The following is a 19232-nucleotide window of genomic DNA, read 5'->3' as shown; positions in this document are numbered from 1 at the left end:
ACAGCTGCATCAGCACGAGACTTGAAACCTACGCGCGGGTACGTTGAGCTCACTCGAGGAACGAGCCTGGGATACCACGCTGCTTGTTTACAGACCTGTCGCAGCGAGAGCACAATGACTCTGTCGGACGCCAACTGGGTGACGTCGTACAGAAGAAACAGCAGCTGGATACAGATCTTTGAAGACGAGGACACCATTGCAAAGAAGGTGGGCGACTTGACTCCTCAAATGACTGGCTTTAAACCAATAGTTTTTGTTTGCTCTCCAGATGACGGCGTACCTGAACGCTGTTCCTGGCGGCTGTGCTGCGGCCGTAAACGCCGACTTGGAAGACTCGAGGGGCAAGTGTCCCGGTCGACGTGCCTACTCTCGGCTTAAGAACCTGGCTGGACTGCTCGAGAAATGCCGTAAGTGAATCGTCTACCCGAGATGAACTTTCGAAAACTGAGCTATGCTTTTCTTTCGCCAGGCACGAAAGACAAAGAGACTCGTCCAAGTCTCGGCACTCGGAGTGAGATATCTGGGCTGCGCGTTGAAGAGCCGATAATGGTGAAATTATTTATAGGTCTTTTTCTCTTTTTGCAGATACGTTGGTTTGTTTTGTGGAACCCTCATCAGAGGTCCTCAATGACTTCCCTAGCGATGCGTGCGACTACGTAGTCCTTTCTCGACAAAAGTTTCACTCTGTCGAGGCCATTTCGTCTATACTGGGTAAGACGAAGGTCTGCCACATTGTCCCCAGCGTTAATGGCGAGTTTCGTGCTTCCAGATGCCTGGCAGTCTCTCCTGCCCGCCCAGCGAACGAACACGCCGTTGGCCATTGAAGTAAACTCACATACGCTCGTGTCGACGTACACGAACGACGTGAAGGCCGGCGCTCTCCTAATAGAGTCTGTTCCCGGTTGGCTGGAACGTAATGACGTGCAAGGTGTGGCCGTGCTTATCGGTGGCTTGTCCGCACGGCAAGAACTGCTGATGTACAGTATCCTCAAGGTAGGCTCCACCGAGGTCGGACACCCACCCAGATATGCACTCTGTTTTTTTCTTTTGTGCCGCAGGACCTCAAGGACTCTCTGAGCAGTTCAACAGGTCAGCCATTCCAGTTAATTATAGCCGTGGCTTCGGGAAGCGAGCTTTTCCACGCGGAATTGGTCCAGTAAGTCGATCTTAACAGACAGTGTGACAGTGGCGCAAGTATAATAATTTGTATTACTTTTGTTCAGGCTCGCGGATGTTTTTGTCTACGCGGACTATCACATGCCCAACAACGACGGCTCCTGCAAGATACAGTTTCCATCCGTATCCAGTCAAACAGCTTCCTTAGTGAGTTTCCCGGGAAAAGCGCGAGGGCGCGAGGGGGCGCAAGCCACCACCCGATTAAAAGGGTTTACTTGAATTTACGCATTCATTCATCCATTTATTTTCCCCTAGACGTCATCTCTTCTCCGGACCAAAGAGTTGATGGAAAAAGGAAGTGGGAACAAAACGTTCTGCGTGACACTTAACCTGGCGGTCTTAAAGTTTAATGCCAGCCCCGAGAGGCTGTCACTGGGAGCTCAGTGTGGCGCCGAGTCCCTCGCCGGCTACTCTGAGGTAAGGGGCGGTGATTGTGGTCCGCAAGCGCCACTTCGCGGGCCTCCTCTTTGTCGCAGGTGTGCTCTCTGCCGAGCTCGAGGACCGTCTTTGACATGAACTGGATGAGTGCCTCTTTGCGAAGCGGAGATGTGCTCTACACCTTCGAGAAGGAAGGCGTGCTCTTGTCCAAGGTGACGATCCGCTCGTTATGTTTGCAAGGGCCATTGACTCGACCCCAGAGGCGCGCTCTGCCCACTGGCTAGGACTACCAATTTGTTCTTTGAGGCAAATAGTAGGAATAACTCTTTTACAGCGGAGCTGTTAAGGGCTAGTTTCCCCAGGATCGTGTCCTCCGCAAAGAAATTTCGACACAAAACTCTGGACAGCTACCGCCATCTCTGAGCGACGGCGGCAACCAGACAATCGGCTTGCCGGCCTTGCTCATAGACGGCGACAACCTTTCCAACCTGAATTTCTCTAGGCGTCGTCCTAGATGTCGTCCTAGAATTCGTCCTTGAGGTCGTTCTAGACGTCGTCTTCGAAATCGTCGTAGAAGTCGTCCTTGAGGTAGTCCTAGATGTCGTACCTGAGGCCGTCCTAGGCGTTGTTCTTGAGGTCGTCCTAGATGTCGTCCCTGAGGTCGTCATCTAGACGTCGTCCTCGAGGTCGTCTTAGAAGTCGCCCTTGAGGCCTTCCTACACATCGTCCTTGAGGTCGTCCTAGGCGTCGTCCTTAGACGTCGTCTTTGAGGTCGTCCAAGAAGTCGTGCTTGAGGTCGTCCCATCATAGTACAGCTTCGCTGGTCTTCCTTCACCAGAGTGGAATGGCTAAAAGTTTTTGGTATTCACTTTGAACAGTGCGGACATGTGTAAAGAGCACTAGAATTCATAGAAGACTAAAACAAAAAGACACTGGAAAGAAGTGTTTTTGTATTTGCCTCTGAACCGCTACTCTTTAAAAAAAAGAATACGCAGAAGCGCTTTATTGACTCGAGAAAGGCAAATGAAGGGCCCCGATGTGGTGGCAACGTGTTCGGTGTCCTCGCAGGTACTCTTTCTCAAGACGCTTCACCCCTCACTGTGTGTGGCTGCCTTCCACACGGAGTTGGACTCGACGTCCTGCACGCAACCTTTTGCCAGGCTAGTGGACATTCGCATGGCACTCGGTGAGTTATGATGATTCCCGTACTTATTCTCTGTCAAGTAAAACTTTATTCAGGCTCATCTCGACTTAGACTGCGCTCACCTGTGATCACGATCGTTTTCACCATGGCATATTGTACGCGCCCGCGCATGTAGATTCTGCTGTGTTTTGTGCCCATGTCACCTCGCGGTATTTGTAAACACAAGCCAACGTCACTACATTAGTTCCGTCGTAGAACTCTCGCAAAGGGGGTACTCCTCCCCCCCTCCCTGTCAGCCCCCTCAGTCCGCCTCCCATTGTTGGAGCGCCACTTATAGGTTTTCACTTAAAAACTGTGTCTTCAGTGGACCACCAGAGTAGTGAGACTGCCCATAGACTAATGTCCGAAATCCTAGCAGGCAGCGATAACAACGCCAAATAATAATCTCAAACGCAGCCCCTTGTGAAGAGAGGGGCTGCGCATAAGATATGATTTTTGTTTTTTTTACAGCCTTCTTGGAGTAGGTGTTGTTTTTGGGGAATCGTGACTATGCATTTCTGACGTTCATAAACTACAATATGTGCAAAAGTAAAAAAAAAAGGAATGAAACACGTTTACAAATCCCTGTAATGCGAAACTAGAGCGCAGCTCTTGAGGAGGAGGGGAGGGTACGGAAGGGAGGGTATGCCCATACTCCTCCTCCATACCCTCCACTCCTCCTCGCTCTCTCCTCCTCTCCCCTCCTCCTTCCCTTCTCCTCCTCCTTTCCTCCTCCTCTCCTGCTGCCGCTGAATTTGTTCATGGGTGACGTGACACAAAATCGTGACGTAATTTTCTCCTCTAAATTTAGCGGGGAAACTAAATTGGTGTTGAGGTCACGTGACGTCAATATCCCCGCTAAATTTAGTGGGAAAACTTAACCCTTTAAAGTTAGCGAGAAAATTTTCCCGTTAACTTTAACGGGAAAATTTACCGCTAAATATAGCAGACAAATTTCTCCGCTAAAGTTAGCGGGAAAACGTCCCATAATGAAGCTCGCGCAGTTACGCCGACGCCGACGGCGACGGCGACGCCGCTCAACGTGGAAACGGGCGCCTAAGAGCTGCGCTCTAAAACGGAGTCTTGCAAAAAGCGCTGACTCCCTACTGTGTCATGGCGTCAGGATGAACAAACATGGCGGCGCCCGTGGAAAAGAGTAGACACTAGACCAGGGTGTAAGATAGACAGGTGGGGAAACGAGAGCCAAATGAGCGACCGGATTGTGTCCCCCTCGGTTTTCTCTTTTTCTGTGGCGCCATCTATGTGGAGCACCGCGAACTCTCACTCCTGGTGGGCGAACGGTGGCGACCTGCTAAACTGACGGAGAAGGTTTCTCGTGGATTTTCAATGGAGGACTGTCGTGCTCTCGGTTTATTTTGCGCACTCTCCCATAAAGTTCCACGCAAATTCGATTCCAATTTTTTTCTTCTCGCCGCAGCGCCATCTGTCGCAAATCGGGGGTACTCGCAAGCAGACGAGTACACAATCCGGTCACGGCGCTGCGGTAGGTTTCCATGGGCCGTTTCCCCACCTGTCTATCTTACACCCTGCACTAGACTATACCGCCCATAGGACGCGAGCTGGTAAACCTTGCATCGAAGTCAGCAGCGACACTTGAATCCCCTGGCGCCCAAATGCTCTGCTCAAGTCGACATGGCGATGCAGCGAAACCAAAACCGAAACCCTAGGGCAGCGCCTTTTTTTTTTCATTTTACTTGTTTTTCGTTTACAATGTTGGCTTCATCGTTGCACGGCACGGCACGGTAAATCCCCTCTCTCGCGGCCGTGTCCATGGTCACCCAACTTTTGAGAATCCGCCAGATTGAGTGAAAGTTTCCTTTTTTGGGATTGGTCTTCCCTCGTTGGGGTGGGACTCCGTCGCCCACCGTCTTCCGTCAATTACGGAGACGTTGAACATCGTCTTCCGACGCGTTTCGGGTCCTCCGCAGCGATCTGGGTCCAAAACTGGTCCGAAATCCCCCTCCCCCGGCGGGAACGCCGTTCGGCGCTCTCGCCGGAAAGGGGGAAAAAACGGCTGTGGAAATTTAGCGGGGAAATTTTTTCGCTAAAATAGGAGGGAAATTTTGCCCTCGTGACGGCACACGTAATGTGTAGTCATAAAGTAATACTAATAATAACATTATTTTCCAAATGAATTGGAGGGACAGAAGGGAAAAAAGCCTCAGGCTTGACGAGCCCAAAGCCCCATACGGGTAAGAGAGGGTACGGAGCGGGAGGGTCACAGGTGACCCTTCCGCTCCGTACCCTCCCCTCCTCCTCCTCCTTCTTAAGAGCTGCGCTCTAATGGATCTTTTTCGAGAAGCGTTCTGCGCACGCGCGAGCGCCCGATGCCAAGCGGTGGAAGTCGGCACGAAAAATCGAAGAAATTCGGAATGAGGCTGTAGATCGACGAGTGGAACACGTAATTGCGGCATATATATAATTGTGTTACACAAAAAAAGAAAGTGGACGGAAAGAAAAGCGCAACGTTTGTGTGGACGCTACGGATTTCCCTCTTTAAAGTCGCGTTGGGCACGGGACGCAGCTCAGAGAGCGAAGCGACTGGTAGCGTAGCTCCCATTATCGATTGGTAGCGGATGTAGGTCACTTTCTCGATTTTTAGTTCGTGCAGCCGCCGCCTGGTGCCGTCGGTATTTGGAAAAAGTCCATTCGCCCGTTGCAGTGAACTGTAAACGTTTAATTATTTTTTAAATTTTTTTTCCTCCTTGAGTTAAATGCCTCCACGCTGAATTGACTATCATTTCGAACTGGATTACACATGTTGGATTAAATAAAGACCCACGATGGTGTCTTGCAACTGAAGCAAGCTAAACAATGAGCTTAGAAAACAAAAGCTCAGCTCATTGGCATTACGTCTTCATCATGAACCTGTATTAGTTTTTAATAGTATCACTTACTTTTTAATAGTATCACTTTAACTCAGAAGTGCGTGGTTTCTAAACGACGGATAGCTCATCGCTCATCCCCAGTTCATGAAAAAAATCGAGGTTCGTTTTCACTCCTCGGGAACAGAACCGTGAATCGCTGACAACTTTCCCAAATAAGCAGCTAACTGGAACAGGTTTACGATATTTTGAAGTGAACATATGCTCGATCTTGATATTAGATAAAAGTGTCCAGTTGTCTGACACTGACACGTATTTCTCGCGGCGAGTGATTTGGATCTCCGGAATCCTGAAGATTGATAGATCTCTTTTTATAATTCGAAACTATTGCAGCTATTGCGAAAATAAAACAATTAATGTTCACTAGCAACGCGACAGTTAAGTTCTGCCGTTACGAGCAAACAGCGTACCTGTCGTCCGTTGGAAGTCGAAACCATTTGAGTCCCGGCTTTCGGCAGCTATTGTTCCCCCGTTGGCAGAGCAGGTGGTGTGGCGATGACGAAACTCTGTGCTTAACCGCATTCCAAAAACAACGAGTTTCCACGAAGAAGGAAAGAAAGTGGCTTTCGCTCGAACCTCCCGCGGCCCAGTCCTCCCAGAAGCGAAACATCTCGCGACCCGCGTCTTTCGACCGTTCTGACGGTCCAACGACTTCCCAGCGCCAGCGGCCAGCGCATCTCGAGGCGCGAGTTCGGACAGAACGAAAGCGCGCCCAAACACTTTAAAATAGAGAAAAAGAATGGTACGATAACGACCGTCAAAGCTATTCGTACCTTCGAAATAACCTCGCCTTTATTTAACGTTAAAGATTACACGAATCATATTTATTTGAAACAACATGACGTCTGGCCACGCCGGACCGGACGTACGTCATAAAGATCAGTGACCGAACGGAAGTAGCCGAGAGCTTCATTCCCCCGGGAGCACGATAAAACGCCGCCTAGGCGCAGTGCTTCCAAACATACGTATTCCATAGAATACACTCCTGTTGACCTAGCAGCCGTCCCCAAAACGGTGGCGCGTCAAACGCAGGGAGTCCAGGTGGAGCAAAGGCCACCGCCAGCGCCAAATACTGCCCCCGCGGTTGGAGCGTAAACTAAAAGGGTGACACAGCGTCGACCAATCAACAAACCGCGACGTCACAATATTGCAAACGACATCTAAAGCGTGAAATAGAAGCGTTCAACCTCGGCGTCTCGGTGACAGTTTGCTCTGGGCCGGCTTGATAGAACAGCGGCTCAGCTGAGACTGGCTGAAAGAAAACAGCGTAACTGCCCATTCACACTAAGCGCATCCGCGTTCGCAAAGTGGTTGTGAATGCGGTTGTAAAAAGATCCAGTACAATTTCACGCGCACTCGATGACATCGAGTGCGCGTGCAATTGTACTGGATCTTCATAGAACGGTTGCGAACGCGGATCTGCTTCCAGCACTGATGAGCGGTAAAGGCTGGAGCGCGCGAGCGTCTCGAGGCGCGGAGTGAGTCCCGCTCAGCTCATGCGCTGGCTTTGCCAGTGCTTCCTTTCCCCCAGTCTCAGTTCAGGCGCTGTTTCGAGCAAGTCGGCCCTGGTTTGGAGTGCACGTTCTTTCTTTCACCCGTTGAATATGGACGTGACGAAAACCTCACATGCGCCAAGTTTTCAGTCACCGAGAGTTATACCTTTTCACTCTAGTGACGCTAAAATGGCTTAAGTTAGTCGTGTCCCATATTTAAGGCTCACGACCACAGCTTGGGGCTGTTTCTAGGCCTGTGGTCGGCCCCGAGATGCTCGCCTTTTCAAACCAATGTATGGCCAAACTCTCCCAATAGACGGCTCTGCGGGAGTTGGCCCGTCGGGGGTGCTGCTCGTGGAAGCGGCGTCTGTGAGGACTTCCCTGACTGAGCTAATCTACAGTCGGAAGGGGTATCCACACGAAGGAGAACTCCGCGGACGGATGTCGTGACGTCAACAACCCGGCAAACTCCGTCACCGGCTCCGCCGCGTGCACCTGCGGAGATTTCGTGCTTACAGCACGAAGCCTCCGCGCCTCCGCCACGGAGGAGAACGCGCCACGAGGCGTCAAAAAGGAATGACGTATGTCGCACGTGATGCGCGCTCCGCGGAGGAAAAGGACGGATTTCTCCTTCGTGTGGATACCCCATTATGGGGTATCCACACGAAGGAGAAATCCGCTCCTTTCCTCCGCGGAGCGCGCAGCACGTGAGACATACGTCATCCCTTTTTGACGCCTCGCGGCGCCGTTCTCCCAGTTCTCCTCCGTGGCGGAGGCGCGGAGGCTTAATTCCATCAGCACGAAAGCCCCAGGTGCACGCGGCGGAGCCGGGGACGGAGTTTCCCGGGTTGTTGACGTCACGAGCTCCGTCCGCGGAGTTCTCCTTCGTGTGGATACCCCATTAAAGCGGTATCCACACGAAGGAGAACTCCGCGGACGGATGTCGTGACGTCAACAGTCCAGGAAACTCCGTCCCCGGCTCCGCCGCGTGCACCTGGGAGCTTTCGTGCTGACAGCACGAAGCCTCCGCCCCTCCGCCACGGAGGAGAACGGCGGCGCGAGGCGTCAAAAAGGGATGACGTGTGTCTCACGTGATGCGCGCTCCGCGGAGGAAAGGGGCGGATTTCTCCTTCGTGTGGATACCCCTTTAGAGACCAAGAGTCGAGGGGAAACTCCTTCCACCTGTTTGCAGTTTAGCAGAGCGGGCGTCGGAGAGGAGGAGATCTGCACTCTGTTAAATTGGAAACTGAGCACCTGTCACCGACTCTAGTAACATTGAGAGCAATTCACTGTGGTGGCCTTGCTGTCCGTACTGTGAATGCGCAGACGATTGACTCTGCGCACACGCAGTGCTGGTGGGGGAAAACGCGCTCTTGTTTGGAAACAGCGTATTGACGCTTTCTCGTAAGTGGTCTTCAGCGCTTGCGAATCTACACGCTTGATCAGGTAACTTTCGAAAGCGCCTTCCGTGCCCGAATAATTTGGGTCGTGGCGATATTTAGACAGCGTGTAGTTGGTCAACCGCTAGCCTTGGGTCTTTAACGTGCACCACGCAGTAGGGATGCACGACCGCACGCCGGTACGATGCTCATCCACATCGAAGCGGGCGGGGGCGGGGATTGAGCCCCTGGGTTCTGCAGCGCGAGCTTTCGCTCCACGTGCTCCGAGCTGGTGTGCGCTTTCCCTCTCGGCCACCGATCGCCCTTCCGTGCCCGAAGATGTGTGTAAACAACGCATTTGCCCAAATATGGAAAGTATTCACTGACGGCTATAGCTGTGTGCGGGGCTGCTGAGCGCGTGCTGACGGCGAGCTTCCGCGGTTCTTCTGCAACGTGCACTCAGCACCCCAAAGATTGCCGGTCTTGGCTCGTTCTGAGCATGAGCTCTAATAACCGCTCTCAAATATGGCGTTCAGTGAATATCCCCTATACGTTTTTTCATACTTAGTGTACAACGCTGTCAAAGCTGCTGGCGTTAGCATCATGTTTGATGTCGCAGGTCATTTGGACGCGTTCTCGCGCCAACGAAACCATAGATGAAGCCACGCTCTCGCGCCAGTAGCTTTGATGGCGTTGTATAGACCTTTCCAATGTTTACAAATCCACAGCTCAGCGTGCGATCTCCACAGCTCAGCACGCGCGTGTGCGTCGCTTCGGAAAGCGAGCAAATCACGCGCGATACGCACGAACACTGAAAATGAAACCGGCCAGCAGCCCTTTTCTGGAAAGGTCCATAGACGCTTTACACACGCGCCAGATTACAGCCGCCATTGCTGACCTTCTCTTGTCTAACCGAGATGTCGAGCCACTGTGGCGGGTGTTGACGAGCCTCCACAAAGGTCAATGCTGGGGAGAAGGACATTATAGAATCTTAGATGGCAAAGACCTGGTCTGTTGCGGTAATGACCAAGTGAACTGAACGGAATAAGAGGAAACAAAAACTGAAGGTCGGTTATGGCGGCGCCCACGCACAACCGCTGCAAAGCCTCTATATACTAAGTATGAAACGGAGTATAGTTTGCACCTAAGAAAACTTGCGAGATGGAGCGTAGTTTTACCAGAGGGCGTCATGCTTAAAGATGTCTACGGCTAACACTCTAACGCCGAGTGGGATCCGCTCTGGACGTATGCGCAGATTCGGCGGTGCATGGGGAAGGCGCCACGGTTCGTGCCCAGCCCGTCGACGTCTGAACGGCCAGTGGATTTCGGCTGCGCTCCAAGCGGCGCTGTCCCAAGCGGACACTGAGAAAAACAAGCCCTGTGTACAGTAACAGTTTCAAAATAAACGTGCCTTATTAAATGAACGGAAGAGCGCACTGCTGCTGCTCAGGATGCGTAAAAAGAGTAAACCTACAAATCAGAGTAGTTGAGCATTTTGAGCTTTAAGCGAGGCACCCGCAAGTTCGGATCTGTGGCGGCCAAAAATGACACAAAAAAGCACATACAGGGTGAAACAAAGAGACGCCAGGCTCTTTAAATCGACCGGAAAATTCGGTTTCTTCACCTATCGCGCTACGACTTTGTGCAGCGTTGCCCACAGATGGTGCATTTTTTTCGTAAAATTTGCAAAGAGCGAATTCACCTAAGGAAAAAGTAAAGAAGAAAAAGGCTTAGCTCCTATGGAAACACAGCGACGCCACCGGTCTGCAAACAACACGGCGCCGTTTTGCACGGGACACAAGAGTTGGCGCAACAAACGCCGCCAACGCAGCGCCAACGAACGAGCATACGGCGCCGAGAGCAGGCCTTTTTAGCAGGCGATCTTTTCAACTCAAAAGCGGCGCGCGTTCCGCAGGCGGCGACAGTCGCAGAAACAAAAAAGACAGGCGCGGTAACAGCAAGGAACTGCAGTTCCTTGTCTGCAAAAGGGCCGGCTCTCGGCGTCGTCTGCTTGTTCGTTGGCGGCAGTTGGCGTCGCGGCGTTTGTTGCGCCATCTCTTGTCTCCCGTGCGAAACGGCGCCGTGTTGTTTGCAAACGGGTGGCGTCGCTGGGTTTCCATAGGAGCTAAGCCTTTTTCTTTCTTTACTTTTTCCTCAGGTAAATTCACTCTTCGCAAATTTTACAAAAAAAAAAAAAAATGCACCATCTGTGGGCAACGCTGCACAAAGTCGTAGCGCGATAGGTTAAGAAACCGAATTTTCCAGTCGATTTAAAGAGCCTGGCGTCTTCTTGTTTCACCCTGTAGTTGAGGTACACGAAAAGGGAGAAGTATTAAAAGCATAGTTGTTAGTGCAGCGATATCTCTTATTTTTTTTTCCTATCTCTGTACTCTCACGTTTTCCTTTCTTAAATTCAAGCTGGCCCTCTCCTAATATCACGCATCAACTATCCTCCGTTTCATACTTAATATACAACGCTGTCAAAGCTGCTGGCACGAGCTCGGGGTTTGATCTCGTTGATCATTTGCACGCGCTCTCGCGCAAACGAAAGCATGGATGAAGCCACGCGCTCGCGCCGGTAGCTTTGAAACGGAGCATAGTATGAAACGGAGCATAGCTCAACTCAAGTCTGTTATACGCCCTCGTGCACTGAAGACGATTGGTGAGTAATTGGACTCTCCTCCGGGACTCTGATTTGGACACTTCGGTAAAAAGTTTGCGAGGAATTCGAGTGCCGTGCTCAGACGGCACCAAGGTGACGCTCGGTGTCGGCTAATCACGGTCGCCGGATTCCTCGCCAACATTTTCGCCAAGTGTCCAGATTAGAGACGTACTACTCTGTGGCAGCCGCTGAACCCAATTACTATAACGGTTAATACATGACAAATGTTACTTTTCAAAGAACCAGTGACTACGAAAGGGTCCAAAGTAAGGGTCTAGAGTTTCATGAGTTTTGCAATATGGGCATAGGAGTGAAGCGGAGAAACCAACTCGGTGGGAAAAAAAAGCTAAGATTCGGGACTCGGCATCGTAAACGTGTTACGTTGTTTCGCATTTTCGGGATTCACAGCGACCAGCGTTCCACGAATATTTGAGATGCATGGAATCAGGAATAATGTAGAGAATAATATTTTTGTTCTATGTGAGCGTGGGGTATCTGCGGAACCGTGCACTCAGCACAAAGGGAAGTAGAGGGAAAGCCTCAATGACAGGACATGCCAGTGAATCCCGTGCCAGGCAGTTTTTATTTTCAGGAACACCTATAACGGCAAGGTACCCAAGTTCCCTAATATGCGTCGGCACAAGAGCACAAAAGTACTTAAGATAGAGGTGAGCTCCAGCCAGCGAATCGTATGCAGATTTGGAATCGGTGCATGAGTATGAGGATCTTCGAAATATTTGATGGTATTTTTTTTCAGTGCCAGGACAATGGTAAAAAATTCCGCTTTTATAGATCGGAGTAGAGTCGGATAAGCGTAAAGAAAAGCGTCACCCAGGCTTGGGATGTCGATTCCAACGCCTCATGTATCATTCGCCACTGACCCATCGGTTGCGATTAGAAGGAAGTACATAAAAGAATGAACGTAATCCCGAAACATCCCTGCAATCATAAAGTGGAGGATGCCTCAAAGAACTGTGAAATATATCGCCGTCGCAATCCTAACTTTCCGTTTGTGCTGCGTATCTATATGGCCCAATTTTTGAAACGAAAATTGTAAAGGGTGTACTAATGATTGCACATATTTGACTCATGGAAGTGGGGCCCTCCGAAATGACAAACTTTGGGTCCGAAGAAGTTGTCGTTTAATCTCAGGGGTTAGAAAGCCGACGTCAAAAATATCTGAGTACGTCTGTTAATAGTTGGAGCCGGGATATACGGGGTGGAATACGATATTCCAGGCAAAGAACACTGTCCGTTATGTTCAAAGTTTAGCTGAGCATCAACTGGAAACATTAAAAGTGCGCTTTTCGTTGAATTAATTAAGAGCCGCGTACACTCGGTAATCAAGCCTGGAAGTTGGGGAAGTCTATTGAGTCCGAAGTCGTCTTGAATCAGCATAGCGACAGTGCGAATGGGGCATGTCTGAGTTGTTTGCAGATCACTTTGTCTCAGTCTATAATAAGAATAATAACTTCTTCTCAACTATATTGCCTCACTGGGATTGGTTTGGTGACCGATCAGGCTCTGTTGTTGTCAGTGAGAAGTGTGCTAGGTTATGTATTAAGAAATGAGACTCACATTGTCTGCACGTCATGACGGGATACCCGATTAAATTTTGAAAGGGAAACTCAAGTGGTCCTGTATTTGTGAAAAAAAAAAAAGCACGTCAATGGCCTTCATTCGGCCTCCAGGATCACGAAAACCGAGATTATTTTTCAACTTTGTGCACGAAAGGTGCAGAAATTAATTGTTAAGGTAGCGTCGAAGCCCCTCCTTTACAGGGCGTGACGTCATACTAGGAGTTTTCGGAATCTCTGTTCTCGGGCATTTTCGGCGCCTGTTAAAGCTATGCACGCGCACTCTCGTTATTTTCAAAAAGGTCAGAAAGACGTCGCGACTGGTGTCCGTGCAGAAAATACACCTGGCAAGCTTGCAATTGCACGCGCTGCCCACACGAGCGACACGCGCTTGTCGGCCCCAAGATTCTAGTGTGACGTCACGACTAGTCGGAGGTTGTTCGCGTTTTCTGGCGTTTGGTTACATATTGGAGGAAAACGAAGGTGATAGTGAGATTCACGGAATACAAATACGCCAAAATTCCCCTCTAATTCGCTTTTTTTTTTTTCAAGAAGGTTTGTAGCTTTTTTTTAAAGAGTTATCATGAAGTATTTACGCCTATACTCCGTAGAATTTGTAATAGCTCCTTGACGTCAGGAATATTCCCTGACGACTGGAAAATGGCAGTGGTCATTCTGGTCCTGTAAACTGGAAATAGTGGTGACGTTCCTCATTACAGCCCGATTTACCTTCTTTCTTCTATTTCCAAACTCTTTGAAATGGCCATATATTAATTCATCTCCTCCAAGTTTCGTAGTATAATCATTCTTATTCAGCATGGCTTCACGTCCGGCAGATCGACATCAGCCAATCTCGTATCTTTTACGACTGCTGCATCTGAAGTAGTTTGTAATAAATGTCGGCCTGACGTTTTTTTTTTTTTTTTATTTCGACCCGAGTAAGGCCTTCGACGTAGAAAACCACATCCTCTTATACAAACTTTCCTCCTACGGAGTATGTGGTTTGGTGTACAATTTGTTAAAAATTATTTGTCCAATATGCAAGCGTACGTCCGTGTTTAACAATATTACCTCGTCCTTGCAGAAGGCAAGCTCTGAAGTGCCTCAGGGGTCTTTCTTGAGCCCCCTCCTTTTCAATATCCTTGTAAATGATGTCTCTCAGGTTATATTAAACTCTTCATTTCTGCAGTACGCTGATGATATAAAACTTTACTAAAAAATATCGACCTTAGAGATTTGCCGCACGCTTCAGAAGGACGCATATTCCTTCGGTCATTGGTGTTTGGACAATGGCCGTCGGTTGAATCATTCTAAAACAAAAGTAATGACACATTCACGCAAGACCCACGGTATGTATGTTTTCCATATAGACCTTTCCAATGTTTACAAATCCACAGCTCAGCGTGCGATCTCCACAGCTCAGCACGCGCGTGTGCGTTGCTTCGGAAAGCGAGCAAATCACGCGCGATACGCACGAACACTGAAAATGAAACCGGCGAGCAGCCCTTTTCTGGAAAGGTCTATAGTTATCATGGCGAACTGCTGTCACGTGTAAGGGAACTGGGGACCCTTGGTGTTGTTTTTAAATCAACCCTGAGATTCGACACTCAAGTTACCAGAGTGGGTCAATCGACATTGCGCATGTCAGGTGCCGCGTCTCGCATAACGAAGGAATTCAAAAGCCCGTCCACTTTTTTCACGCTGTACTGTTCCTTAGTTAGACCCCAGCCAGAGTACGCCACGGCTGTTTGGAACGGCATTTTCAAAACTAAAAAGTTTATTTGTTGAGCAATTTTATTTTTATCTTTAAGTATCGTTACCTCGAGAAAGGTGCTCCTTGTTTAAACGTTAGAGGGTAACTCGCAACTCGTCGGCTTGTTAAGCCTGCAGCAATGTCGGGTGAATGCAGATCTGTTGTTTTAGGGGCGAAGCTCCTTAGGGGCTAGCCATGTCCGTATGTCCGTCCGCCGTCGGGTGCACGTGCTCCTGCTTGTGAGCTCACGCGCTCACGTGCTCACGAGCACATGAGCACGTGCCCCCGTGCTCGTGTAGGGCAAAAACAACAACAACAACAACAACCGGATCTCCACGTGGTGAACGATGTTGATTGGGGCGAAGCTCTGGTGGTGCTTGTCTGCGTAGACGGTGAGCCGCATCATGCCGAGCCTTTCGTTCGTTTTCATCCATGTCAGAAAGAGAATGTATGCGCATTTGAGCATTTGACCGCAGCGTGACATGGATGAAAACGAACGAAAGGCTCGGCATGCTGTGGCTCAGCGTCTACGCAGACAAGCACCACCAGAGCTTCGTCCCAATCAACATCACTCACCACGTGGAGATGCGGTTGTTCTTTGTTTAAGACACTGCAGGGCTTGATTAACTCTCCCAGCTTCTTTCTGTCCGAAGTGGGCCTTTCAGTTGCACGTGTGTCTACACGGCTTTAATCATCTTTTCTAACCGCTCGACATTTCAGCCACCTAAACCTGATCCGAAGGTCGGCTGAGTGTTATAACGGTCACTCTGATACACTTGATATTTTTAACTAGTGCGGGAGCAAGTTTGGAAACGCTGTTCGAAACTTCATCTTTCAAGAAAAGGACTGATCGGTTGAAGGACTGATGTTTGTCAGTACGATATCCAAGTATTTGCTTTTTGCTCTCACCCCTGGTTATGTCTCTGTTTTGTGCTTTTGATTTCCCTTGTTGATTTAAGTGTCTTTCGTAATTGGTGATATTCCTAGTCTCTGACTTGGGGACTATACGTTCCCCTCTGCGCTCGTGTGTATGTGGGTTGGTATGTCTGTTTTCGGTTGTTTTTTAAGTGTACCAGGACTAAAAGCCCGTTCACACTCTTGCAACCGAGTACGACCGAGAAAGACGAGATTTGTTAAAACCTCTTAAAATTTCTTAGGACGAGAAAATACACTGGCACGCTGGCGCCATCTATCCGGTGACCCTGGAACTGCACTTCACAGGAGCGAAGGTTTTGTGGTATTTCCGAGGTCAAATGTGCATAATACCTATAAAAAAAAAAAGGCTCGTTTATAACGTTGACAAAAGTTTTTCGAGCCAAGAAAGAAAGGAGAATGCGCGAGAGAAATAGAAAATATGCCGGACCGCCAAGTTTACACTGCTACCCAATAGATGGCTTGCAGTGTGTCCTCTCGTTTAGAGTTCCTGTATAGGGAGTATTCACTGGACGCCGTATTTGTGGGTGCTGTTTAGAGCGCATGCTCAGAACGAGCTCGCATCTATAGGCTGCTAAGACCGGCACTCTCGATGGTGCGGAATGCACGTCGCAAAAGAACTGTGGAAGCTCGCCGTCAACACGCCCTTTGCATTCGCGCACACAGCTATGGCCGCCAGTGAATACTCCCTATGGGCTCCCTACGGGAGCCAGGGTTGCGCGTTCATCTCCGTAGCGCCGTCTTTCATGCACGGCATGTTGATCCCGCTCGTCACGTGACTGATTTCGGCGAATAGCTGCGCCGCGGGTTCGAGGCGCGCGGCGCGCTGCGCGCTCAAAAACAGAGGAACGTATCTACAAGATCAATGCAGTGTTCAGCACTCACACAAGTATGTCACCTGCCGTATCGGGGTCGTCAATGAGATTCCGCTCTCTTGTGGAAATGTGTATGTGGGCCAGTCTGGCCGGTGTGTCAACATCAGACTACGTGAACACGCCCTTTCACTAAAATCACCTCCGGCAAGACACCTCGCCCTACATATTTGAGAGTGCAAATGCACCCCGAGGTTCGCTCAAACCAGAATCCTCAAGCAAGACCAAACCCGAGAGCCAGGGAGATCTATGAAGCTCAAATCGTCAAAGCCAGTGGGGACGCTTGCATTAGCGCACCGTCAGTATAGCCTTATCTGACAGAGAACTCCAATACATCAAATCGTTTTTCAAAACGTTACAATTTTTCAATTTTTTCTTTGTCTTCTAGCTTTTTCCTTAAACTTCCTTCTTTTTCTCTAATTTTTAATCCTAATTGTTTTTCCTTGTTTCTTTCTCGTCTCATTTCCTCAGTCCTGTTTTTCTTTATGGCTTTTCATAAAACAAATAGCAGTCATTTTTCTTTCCTTAGTTTCTTTGCTCTGACAGCAACCTTCCTCTTCCTTTTCTTGCACTAAAAATATCTCCAGGTTCCGTTCTCATCTTTCATATTAAAAACGCCAGCTTTGTCCTGTCCTGTTCTTTTACTTGTCCGTATCTTTTGCGCTCTTGTCCGCCACAATGCATTGCTAACTAGCCCAGCAGTTAATTCTGATAATGTGGTCCGTGCGTTGGACAGAAAGTCATCACCTAAATGTTTCTTGCAGCGTGACCTAGGGCTAGCAGCCTTTATTTCCACCGCACTCGCATCTCCACTGCGAAAGCCGAATGCCGGACGCCGGCGTTCCACATTCAAAGGCTTGCGACGAGTGCCCTGGAAACAAAACCAGCTGGCTCTGCATTGACCCACTAATCCTTCCAACCGATGCTTGACGTTCTGATCTCCTCGCCCGCTCTCGTCTCCTTATGAGCTTCAGTTTCTCGGCGTAGAACGCTGATCTCGACTGCCGGTGAGGTGAAGGGTGGGTTCATATGAAGGCGGCCATAGGGGCGTCAAGTCGATTTTTCTTTTCAACGACGTTTTTATATGAGGTAGCGAAACATGACCTCACAATGAAATGAACCCTACTTTCGCAAGATAGTCCTTCGTATTCATGAGAAAAAAATCGCGTCTAAGAGGTGGCGGAAACAACGAACTTGTCCAAGTGCCCGTTGACACAACTTTGAGGGCCCGGGGCATAAAAGCTATAAACCTCTAAACCGTCAATATTTTTACGTATAACGCACGCACACTGACTCACTAGAATTAGGTAACTATAGGTTATTTGGGATTATACAGGGTGTCACAAAAGAAAATTTACACGGTCTTTTTTACCGCAAAAAGAAACTAGGCATCGCCGAACGCTCATTCTCCGGCCAAAGGTAGAGCTAGAGGTTACAACCAAATGCCAAAGTTTCACCCCGATCCGATAACTTAATCAAAAGTTATAAATAATTTTCTGAAAATTTCAATGGGAAAATGGCGGTCGACGGAGTTTTCAAACACATGGGGCTCTATGGCACCAGGAACCGAAAACGGGCGAAAATGGGCTCCATTTTCCCATTGAAATTTTCAGAAAATTATTTATAACTTTTGATTACGGTATCGGATCGGGCTGAAACTTTGGCATCTGGTTGTGACCTCTAGCTCTACCTTTGGGCGAAAAATGAGCGTTCGGGGATGCCTAGTTTATTTTCGCGGTAAAAAAGACCGTGTAAATTTTCATTTGTGACACCCTGTATATATAAAAATATATGAAATGACAAACTTTTCCTCACGAGCAACTCTCTTATACTGAGTAATTTTTCGGCGAATTTGTAAGGCATTTTAAATTTACGTTTTTCAGCTGAAAATTTTTGTGCACCATATTTCCAACTTTGTTCACTTTTAAATACAAATTGGCGTACTAATGTATTAAGTGTTCTACATCGTGGCATGAATGTGTACAAAAATTGAAAATTTGTTTTTGCAAAGTTCTAGTGGCAATTTTAGAAAAAAAAAATATTATTGTCGATTTTCTTGAAATCTCTTTCGATGGGCATTCGATAATTCGATAGTTACTAAACTGCAAATACATATGTTGCATTGTTTTGTTTTAAATAATGAAGGTTTAGGCAGCCATATGTTGCCGTGCTAAACGTTGATTTTTATAATTTAAAACAACAATATAATGCGACACAATTATGCAGATTTGATTACAGGTTATCAAAGATCTATGGAATAAAACACACTGTAAAAAAAATCACTTACGACAGAAGAACGCTTAGACGTTTGATTTCAAGTGAACAAAGTTAGTAATGCTCTGCACAAAAACGTTTAAGCTCAAAAAAAAAAAAAAAGAAGAAAAAACCAAAATGCCTTGATTCGAAAAAAAAAAAAAAAACACCTTAATCTATAACAGTGGTTCTGAAATAGGGGGTCCGCGGACCCTTTGGGGTCCGCGAAGGCATTCTAGGGGTCCGCGAAGCCCTGCCTCATCGCTAAAGCCCAGAAGCAAAGTTGTATTTTTCAGATCGAGAGGAAATGTTTGAGGTTTCGGACGAGTATTCTCGTGTGTATGTCAATAAGAGAAGCCGACCTTACGCTAGCCCTTAGTTATATCTATTTATTAAATCGTTATTATAATTAACTTTTACTTTTCTCCTCCCTTCATCACGAACGAGGTCCTCCATAATCTCCGCTGATTCACAAGGGGTGCGCGAAACATCGATGGTTCACAACCACTGATCTATAATATGAAAGTGCTGCCCGAGGGGCGAAGTATGCCATTTTATTTTTCTTCAAATATACTTACAAATTACTTAAAGTTTACTAATCCTAGTAAACTAGTTTGAGTGCGTTATACATAAAATATTGACGGAGTGGAAGGAGGTATTTCGCATT

The 19232-nt window shown here is 48.4% G+C and overlaps 1 protein-coding gene across 1 annotated transcript; it reads left to right on the top strand.

The window, feature by feature from the left end:
* The first annotated feature begins 929 nt into the window (after positions 1-929).
* LOC120841789 lies at positions 930-9826 on the top strand. Its single transcript, XM_040212767.3, has 7 exons — positions 930-993; positions 1059-1156; positions 1224-1323; positions 1432-1593; positions 1653-1766; positions 2623-2740; positions 9771-9826. The coding sequence occupies exons 1-7, from the start codon at positions 976-978 to the stop codon at positions 9824-9826; spliced, it is 666 nt and encodes a 221-aa protein (XP_040068701.2). The 5' UTR covers positions 930-975.
* Positions 9827-19232: the final 9406 nt, after the last annotated feature.

This window comes from Ixodes scapularis, unplaced genomic scaffold, assembly GCF_016920785.2.
Source record: "Ixodes scapularis isolate PalLabHiFi unplaced genomic scaffold, ASM1692078v2 PGA_scaffold2__306_contigs__length_199485367, whole genome shotgun sequence".
NCBI classification, from domain to species: Eukaryota; Metazoa; Arthropoda; class Arachnida; order Ixodida; family Ixodidae; genus Ixodes; species Ixodes scapularis.
Note: the sequence above shows the minus strand (reverse complement) of the source record. Positions and strands in the feature narration are given on the sequence as shown.

What these genes read in the sequence shown, in the direction of transcription:
- LOC120841789 (XM_040212767.3), top strand. An exon ending in TTCCACGCGGAATTGGTCCA is followed by an intron (nt 1,157 to 1,223) that starts GTAAGTCGATCT and finishes ACTTTTGTTCAG; the next exon opens with GCTCGCGGATGTTTTTGTCT. An exon ending in CCCTCGCCGGCTACTCTGAG is followed by an intron (nt 1,594 to 1,652) that starts GTAAGGGGCGGT and finishes TCTTTGTCGCAG; the next exon opens with GTGTGCTCTCTGCCGAGCTC.